Source organism: Maylandia zebra, linkage group LG20 (genome assembly GCF_041146795.1).
Source record: "Maylandia zebra isolate NMK-2024a linkage group LG20, Mzebra_GT3a, whole genome shotgun sequence".
Classification (NCBI taxonomy): domain Eukaryota; kingdom Metazoa; phylum Chordata; class Actinopteri; order Cichliformes; family Cichlidae; genus Maylandia; species Maylandia zebra.
Window position 1 is genome coordinate 32,145,169 of NC_135186.1, and position 9,630 is coordinate 32,154,798.

General features: G+C 42.4%; 1 protein-coding gene across 1 annotated transcript; it reads right to left on the reverse strand.

Annotated features, from left to right (window-relative positions):
• Window positions 1-5,791: 5,791 nt before the first annotated feature.
• Window positions 5,792-6,863, reverse strand: LOC101468820 (P2Y purinoceptor 1-like). Its single transcript, XM_004560450.2, has one exon. The coding sequence runs from the start codon at window positions 6,846-6,848 to the stop codon at window positions 5,835-5,837; it is 1,014 nt and encodes a 337-aa protein (XP_004560507.1). The 5' UTR covers window positions 6,849-6,863; the 3' UTR covers window positions 5,792-5,834.
• Between the last annotated feature and the right edge of the window lie 2,767 nt (window positions 6,864-9,630).

Sequence of the window (9,630 nt, forward strand, 5' to 3'; positions counted from 1 at the left end):
TATTAGGTTCCCTACATAAGATGTAGGAAGCTGTCTTGTTGCTACAAGTTTCAATCGTATCTTTAGAAACCACAAGTTCCTGTTTTTAAAAATAGTCGGACTGCTAACTTCTGTTTTTGTATAGAGCGATTTGAGAAGAGATCGCGCCATGTATGGTGTGACAGGAGATGGCACACACACACACACACTTGCTCATATATGCTTGCCTTAACTGTTATGTGGTTAACTGAACTGTGTGTAGCTGCTTTTTATTAATAAAAGGAGCCATAAGGGAAGTCAGGTTTGAAGCTAACTGAGTTCACATGAAGGATGAATAATTCTAAGACCCTGGCCGGACTTCCCTTGCAAGTGAAACAACAAAGAGCGCTGTGTTGTCTTGCTTTGTTTGCAGTTTGTTGGTCTCTGTTTCAGCGGGGTTTGTTTGAATAAACCCAATAGTGCGGTGTTTTGTCTGTGTTTTTCTGTGTCTCCTTTTTCGCATAGGTAGGTGTGTGCAGCAATTCACCAAACCTGGCACACCTGTCATTCATTAGACACTTAGCGTTCTTAAGGAGCTGCCCGACAGGGCTCTAGTGTCGCAGTATTGTCCTTTCTGGAGTGCCTCTAAACCGGCCCGGTTGCCTACTGGAGCTTGTGGATTTATTTTGCTTGTGACTGAATGGAGTTTTGTTTCCTCCCCAGGATTTTTGCCTCTCTGTTTCTCTGTTTAGCCTCGTCTGGTTCGTTTCCTTCCAGAGGTTTTTGCAGACAGTATCAAGTAAGCTCTACACCTCTCTCTATAAATTCTGGTTTATGTTTGTTCTCGGTTTTGGGCAAGACCCTCCTAATTCTCATGTTCCTCTCCCCTTAGATTGAGTGCGTTACTAGTGTGTGTTTCGTCCCCTGGACGTCCTGGCTCCACGTTACCATTTACATTCTGTTGCAAATACATTGTTTCTGAAATTCGCCCTCCACTGTTTTTTGTTTTTTTTTTGTCTGTCCCATTTGGTTCTTTAGCCGTCAGAATTGTTGTCTGAAGGCCAAAAAGGATACCCAATGGATTTACTTTACCAAGTGAATCATCATGGCCTTGCCGTATTGGTCCATTTGATCGACCTTTGTTATTATTATTTATGTTATTTTATTTTCAGTTCTTACAGACGGGACAGACATGACTAGGGGATAGGAAAGGGAGAAAGAAAGATGAAGGAAAAGAAAAACAGAGGGGAAGAGGGACAGTGAGAAAGGGCACTTAAAAAGAGAAAGCGAGAGAGAAAAAAACTCCTGGATCACCCGTTGAGAGAAAAAGAAGAGAAAACAAGAAAAAAAAGAGAGCAACACAACACCATCGCATTAATCTAGCTAAGTGTAAACAGCAGTAAATACTAAATATTGAATGTTGTGGTGCAGCACGCAGGACCGACAGCGCACAATGTGCTTTGAGGTAGCAGCCAAGAAAGGTGTAGTTTATGTCTATGGACAGTGAACACCCGTGTGCACACCTGTGTGGATCAGCGTGCTTGTATTCAAAAGGTTTCCCCATGTAATGGTCTGCTAGAGGGTGTAGGGAGCCATAGCCCCGTCCCCCAGGGCATGAAGCAGGAATGGAGGAGATCCAGATGCCAGACATCCAGAGGCCCCAGAGTGCGAGAGCCCAAGGAGGACCACTGGAGGGGCAACCGTGCCACCCTCCTGGGAAGAGCTGAGGAGAGCCCCAGACGAGAGGTCACCCAGCAGCCACAGAGCAGAAGACAGAGGGGGCTGCACTGGTGTGCCCGCCGGCTCTGCCGGTAGCCAGCTGTGCCAGAGTGAACCAAGCCGCAGGCCCAGAGCCCGGAGACCCGAGGGCTCCCTACGCCCTGGAAGAGGCCTGACCGACCAACAGGCGCCAGGCCCTGCCAAGTAGCCACCGGGAGTGAGCTGGTACATACCTGAGCGCCCAGCCCCGGACACCAAGAACCACCAACGCACCGACCCCTGAGGGCATCAGCCACCGGCAGGGAGTGTGGTGAGGGGAGATAGGCCTCCATACTTTGGAGGGCCTGGAAGTTCCCAGAGAGGTGCAGTCTAAGACCCGACCTGACATTAGACACAGACAAACAGGCACACACATGCATTCCCACCCTCATGCACACATATACAAATACTCAGCCAACATAATAATAATGGATTGGATTTATGAGTTTTAATAAAGCTCAAGGCACCCAAAGCGCTTTACAATGCCACTATTCATTCACTCTCGCATTCACACACTGGTGGAGGCAGCTACGGTTGTAGCCACAGCTGCCCTGGGGCAGACTGACAGAAGCGAGACTGCCATATTGCGCCATCAGCCCCTCTGGCCAACACCAGTAGGCAGTAGGGTAAAGTGTCTTGCCCAAGGACACAACGACCAGGATAGAGAGGCCGGGGATCGAACCGGCGACCTTCCGGTTACAGATGCGCTTCCCAATCCCCTGAGCCACGGTTGCCACATAGACACCAATGGACATTGTACACACAATCACACTCCCCAAACATACTCTATACCCCGGGTCCAGGTACCCTCGCCCCCAGAGGGGGAAACGGCACCTAGACCCAGGAGATGTTACCCTTTCCCCTGGGGTGGAGGAAAGCAGACCGCCCCGGCTCCGCAGCAGTAGGGAGGCCCCGCATCCCAGATCCCAATCGGACGGCCAACACCTCCTCCCAGAGGTGGGGTTGAAGAGACAAACCGTCCTCTGGACACCGTTAACGTGCCCACCCTCATGGCCCTATATGTATGTGTTATGTGGATGTCTAAGTTGTGGAATAAAATTGAGGCACAGGTGGCCAGAAGGGGACGAGGGGGGGATGCCTCCCCTGCACCCTGGTGACACATCTGCACCCCAAGGCCCTACTTGTGTGGGTAGGTGTGGTGGAGCGGGAAGAGGGAGGCAGTCGGGGATGGGGAGGAAAAGAAGGTAGGGGCAAGAAGCCCCTCCCTGGCGCCAGCTGATCCCAGTAGGCACCCCTGTCCTCTGACACCCACCAAGCCAAGGGGGCCCAGGCCCATCCAGACCGGGGCCTACGGCAGCAGCACCGCTAAGCCCCACAGGACCCGGGGAAGCCCACCCGACCCCACCGCAGAGGAAACTTTACCCACCCCATCATTCAATCATCTCCCAGACTACACAGGACAATAGAGACCCAGGTTGAGTTTATTCTCCACCTCTCCTATGTCTCTTTAATAAAGTTCCTTCATCGCAACTCTGTGTCTTCGTGTGTTCTGCTCTCTGAGTCCACTCGCATTTTCTCATAACACTGATTTATTTACTTCAAGTATTAATTAATTAGTTAATCACTGATTGTTAGAAGACAACTAACAGTAGCCACGATTAAGACTAAAGTCTGGGAGGTGTCCTTTAGATCTAAAGATAATATTAATTACTTTTTATGTATTTCCAAATAATATATCATGATTGTGTTCAACTTATTTACAAAGGGCATATTTTATACAGTGTTTAAATACAGCCTATAGAAAGGTTTAGCTTTGAGCTCAGGTACACTGAAGAAAAAATCAAAATTATCTTTATCATAGTAATTTTTTTTTAAAACTAGGCTATTGTTAGGTCTGTACTCGCAGGCCTTTGTAGCTCAGAGACATCCCCATGAACGAAGCAAGACAATCAGAGTTCAGTCCATTTTAACTTCTTACTGGCCTGGCTTCAAATTCACGTTCCAGGGCTTTCTTCAGGCGCCCCAGGCATCCTGGCTGTCGACAGATTTTGGTGTGTCCTCACCCTCTTCGGTGGGGGCGATTTTGGGCTCCGGTTTAAAGGACCAAATAAATGTTAGGTCTGCGTTCGCAGGCCTTGCTAGCTCAGACACTTATCCCATTGGACAAAGCAAGACAATCAGGGCTCAATCCATTTTGACTTGCAAGCGAAGCCAGTCGGATCAGGATCTTGGAGCTGAATGCTCCTCTCTTGATCCGAGCCAGCTCCAAAAAATCAGCATCCTCTCACAGCCTTTTATTCAGTGACAATAGTTACACAAACACCTCGTTGTAAAACCCATATGGTGTGTCATGAAAGCAAAGACACTGTGTGTGTGCGTGCATGCGTGCGTGCGTGCGTGCGTGCGTGTGTGTGTGTGTGTGTGTGCGTGCGTGCGTGCGTGAATTCCTGGTGGTCATAAAAGGATCGTCTCCCCTCACTCTGTATATGGCTGAACCTCTTTAATGATCCACCATATACAAGCATAGGTGAGCCCATAAATGGCAGGAAGTAAACATTCCTTACCAAATAAGCAAACCAGAATCTTACATAAAATGTGCCTGCAGTTAAACACTATAGCTAATAGCTTCCCTCACCATCCTAGATGTAGAGGAGGGACAGAAAAATGTTTGAACATGCTGTTCAGGACAAGGTTTACAGTTTACAGGATAACATGATACCTCTTTAGCAGTCCCCAGTAATGAGCTATGCTAATTATTAATGACAAATCTTATATGCAGTAGATAACAACTGGTAAATATTGAAAAGTTCATTCATAATGGCCATGAAATGTGCATCAGAGGAATCCACCTAAATTTCACAGTGGCTCGTATGGCAGACAGGAAATCCAAAGGTTTTCTACAGAACACAGAGCTACAAGCTGGCACATGACAGAACAAAAACAAGTTAAATCTTTCACAGGAACTTAAAGGTTAAGAAGAACCATGATTATGTTGTAGAAACTGGAAGTTTGGATGTTATTAGAACAGAAGATAATGAAACAATCTGGTGAACAAAATGACAAATGAAGCAACAGCCCTTTATACCAGCTATGGCAAATATGGTCAGTGAAGGTCGCTTTAAATCTGAGGATGTATGCTTCCAATATTTTGCACAGCAATTCTTAAATGTCCAAGATTTTAAACTGACCAATAACAAAAAAGAAAACAAAACAGAGGTTGCAACAACAAAATACATGGACTATACATCTGGACTGTGTGTCAGCAATAAACACAATAAACTTTACAGGCTTGAAGGTAGATTGAGTGTGAAGTGTGTGTATAAAAGTATGTATGTAGACCTTTTTGTTAAATGTGTTATTAAAAAAACAACAACAGAATAATAGTTAAAAGAATGATATAAAATGAATTACATGATGCAGTCTTTAAACTCAGCTGTGCTTGAGAAAGCCAAAGTCAATACTGACAATACAACATCTGACAATACTGCCAGACCAGCTGCCTGAGCTGAGCAGGGAAATCCTTTACAAGGAGGTAAACCAGGGGAGTCCAAACACTATCCAGACACACAAGACCACAACTTATCTGATGAGGACCAAAAACTCCCTCATCCCAATCTGGACTCATCCTTCATTTTGACAAAACTCTTGAATAAAGGCTGAGTTTCTTGAAAAGTGCAAAAAATACAGTAATAGCACTAATATGAAATAAATTATACTAATCTGCCAGAGCTCTGTCCTGATCTATCATTAAAGTGAAAGTTGTTGTTGTAAGGAGTTTGAATAATGCAATTTTCAAGGATTAAATTACATTTATTTCAGATCCATAATATCATCAGCTAAATGCTAATAGCTAGTGAAGCTAATACAGAGCAATAACAAGGAATAACAATGACATCTTGCATACATGATAAGGAGAATGAGTTTTAAAGCAAAAGAGTAAATGCATTCCATCAGGTTTTAGTCATTCACAGAATACAAGGCAATAGAATAGGAAACAAAAGATACATAAAGGTATATATACATATTTGTCTAAACACTTGTGCTGTTAGAAGAACTGTTAGAAGAAGGGGAGTGATAATTAAGAGAATGAAACACATTGTAGTACATAAAGCAGCCTTTAACTTACTTACTTTTGCATGTAAAGTCATTAATCACTGTTAATATATTGCTCTGTTTGCAGTTTGTGCCACAGGCACACTGACATAGTTTGACACAAACAAACGAGTAAATGTCTGACGAAACTGCTGAAGCAGCTGTTGGAGCTGAGCAGGAATATCCATGACATGGAGGTAAACCAGGGGGTTCAAAACACTATTCAGACACACAAGACCACGACTGATCTGATGAGCACAGAAGACTCCTTTATCCCATTTTGGACGCATCCTGTATTTTATCAAAACTCTTGAATAAAGACTGAGGTTCTTAAAAATATGGTAGGGGATGTAACAAACTGAGAAGAGCAAGATCAAAATGAACAACAACTTTAAGCTTCTTTGTTTCACCACCTTATTAATGGTATTTTTGCGGCAGAGAACAAGAGTCACATGTCCATAGCAGCCAAGTAAGATAAGGAGTGGCATAACAAACCCAGTCAATGTCCAACCCACACTGTATTTCAGGTAATTCTCAACATACTCTGTAGAGGTGATATGGTGACATTTTTCAGTTCTATTTGTATGAGTGTTGTTTGCAGAGGTTTTTGGGTAGAACATATCTGGAAGACTTTGAACACTCACCAACAGCCAAACCAAAACTGAGATAGCCACAGAGAGAGTGACGGTTATTTTTCCCATCACCCTCATCGGATGGACAATAGCCAGGTACCTGTACACACTTATACAGGTGAGGAATCCAATGCTGCCGTATAAATTCAAGTTGAAGCAGAATCTTGTGATCTTGCAGAAGGCATCTCCAAATATCCATTTATTCCTCATAAAATAGTATGCTGACAAAAATGGGAGAGTTGGCAAGAACAAAAAATTAGCAACTCCAAGGTTCAGAAGAAACACATTAATGTGTCCAAGAATTTTCCATTTCTGAAGCAAGGACCTCACTGCCCATCCGTTAGCTCCCAGACCAATGATAAAAACAAAGGTGTAAACAGCAGGCAGAGTTACATGTTCATAGTTAGAACGAAAGAAGGAAGTTTCATTAGTTGCTATTCCTGACATGTTGTCCACACAACCTCTCTCCTTTGTAGCAGAATTAAAAGTGAAAGAAGTGAAGGGACAGCAAATGCACCTGTTGTTGCTTGAGTTTGTTTAACAGGTCTGAACCTTTGGAATGTGGCCTTCTGTTCCTGCGGCCTTTTGCTTCCTATAAACCTTGTCTTTATTCCTGTAATTGTAGCCCGTCACTCCATCATGGGTGTAACTTTGTGCTGAACATGGGGGGGGGGGGGGGATTATTATATTCCATGTTTCAGTTTAATCTGCTTTAGGGTTTTGTTCTTAGATTTTGTGTCTTGTTCCCTCGTCTTTAGTGTAAGTTTAGTTCAGCGTCAAGTCTGCGTCTTTGTGAATTGCTTCCTGTTTTATTTTGATGGTCTCAGTCCTATGTCAGTGGATTCAGTTTTACTTCCCCGTGTCTTTTCAGCCCTAATTTCTCCCAGCTGTGTCTCCCATGCCCTGATTATTACTCTGTGTATATAAGCCTGTGTTTTCCTTTGCTCACTGTCGCTTTGTGCCCTCAGAATTGCATGTGTTCTTGTTTAGCGTTCTCAGTTTGGTTTATGTTTTGTTTCATGCCAGCAGTAATGCTGAGATTCTTTGAGTTTGCCATTGAGTCTCCACAAGTCCCGCGATTGGGTCTTCTATCTCTGCCTGCCCGCACACAGAGCCCTGTTTCTTTTTGCATTTTATTTTCTTCAACTCATCTCATGCATCTAACTCCTTGCTTGTTCACAAAGACTGTTGATTATTTTATCTTTTTAAAAACACGAAAACATCAGTGTGGATACCTTTTTTATCTTTTGTTGTTTAAGTAATGAAGTAACAGTATTTTATGATATGTAAAATAAAAGACAGAAAATAAAGGCAAACATGTGTGGCTTTGCACTTCCTAAAGGCAATGAAAACAGTAACACAAAACAAAAAACAAACAAAAATAAAACAACACCAGAACATATCACCAATAATGTATAGATAGGCTTGTGTGAATAAAAAGGGTTTAAGTTTGTTTTTGAATAAACGCACAAATCTTATGTCAGCAGGCAGCTTGTTCCAAAGAACAAAACCACAATGACTGAAAGCACTCTTAGTAGACTGAGATCTATTTCCGGGAACAGGTAAAACATCTGAATCTGATCCTTGAGAGGTCTGACTGAGCTGTAGACAGTGAGCAAGTCAGAGATGTACTGGGAATGATGGTACAGCCCCCACAGAGTCCTGATCTCAACATCATCGAGTGTGTCTGAGATACATGAAGAGACAGAAAGATGTCACAAGACCAACTGGGGCAAGGAGCCTCTACTATACTACATGAACTTGTGTATGATATTGCCCTTCTCTCCTTTTGGGTGGCAATACTTTCTTCTTAAAGTTATTTATTTTTTTCTGTACTGTTGTGGGATCTTTACCTTACAATATAAAACACCTTGAGGCAACTGTTGGTATTGTGTTCATTTTTTGTTTAATTTCCAATCATGTAAACAATATACAGAAGTTTATTTAGGAAGGAAAAGAAAAAAATGCTATACAAAACAAAGCAAAAATACAATAAACATATTTCTATTATAATTTAGATACTACATAAAGTACAAGTTATTGGCTGATAGATTATTTGAATATGTACCACTTCTAGCTACTATGTAACACCATGATTTTTACATGGAAATTAAAGGATCTTTACTTATGTATCCCACCTTTATTTATTTATTGCATTTGGCAGGAGGTGCTGTAATCATGCTACAGTAGTTAATTTCAAGGATCACAAGATATTTCAGGGTCATCTGATCCAGCCCTAACTATATGCTTTAGCAAAAAGGAAAGTTTTAAGCCTAATCTTAAAAGTAGAGATAGTGTCTGTCTCCCGAATCCAAACTGGAATCTGGTTCCATAGAAGAGGGGCCTGAAAACTGAAGGCTCTGCCTCCCATTCTACTTTTAAATACTCTAGGAAAAACAAGTAAGCCTGCAGTGCGAGAGCGAAGTGCTCTAATGGGGTGATATGGTACTACAGGGTCATTAAGATAAGATGGGGCCTGATTATTTAAGACCTTGTATGTGAGGAGCAGTTTATTGTGCTGAAACACAGCAAAAGAGTTCTGTGTTACTGACGGCTTCCATTACAATAACTGGCCTGCGTTACTTTTGTCAGGGATTATTTTGCCTGTCACCCGTTTGTCTGAGCCGCCACTGCCACCTACTGCCGAAACTAAATATCGCCCTAATATCACATCAGGTGGGAGCAAATGAGCTTTTTGCTCTGTGCTGATGCAAACTATTGTAACAACAAAAACAAAAACCAAAAAATGGTGTGAGAAAAAAAGGATTCTATTTTTCCCAAACTTTTTTCACATGTTTGCTGTTATCAGTATATTTCTTTTGTACTACTAGTATACTTATCCCTGAGTAACAATTATGGTTACACATACTAATGACATCTGTTCAATGAAACATTTCCCACACTATGTTACATTCAGCAAATTAAAACTCATAGTAGAAGCTAATCATGATTCATGTTGTGCCAAGTAATTTTTCTTCCTCAAGGTTAATGAACAAGTTACTATGAATTTTCGACTGTAACCAGACTCAATATTTGGACAACAATACACTAAATTTGTTTACATATTAAGGCACTTTTACAGATGGTCATCACCATCATATGTTCAGCCACACCATTCTGTCCATTGTCTTTTGGTGGTGTGTTTGCTCTATTGTGCTTGTCACAATGTTCATGTTAACCCTCTGGGGTCCAGGGTATAATTGGCCGTTTTTGACTACTTTTGATTTTA

Excerpts from the sequence above, each read along its gene's own strand:
- LOC101468820 (XM_004560450.2), bottom strand. The coding sequence starts at position 6,848 with ATGTCAGGAATAGCAACTAATGAAACTTCCTTCTTTCGTTCTAACTAT.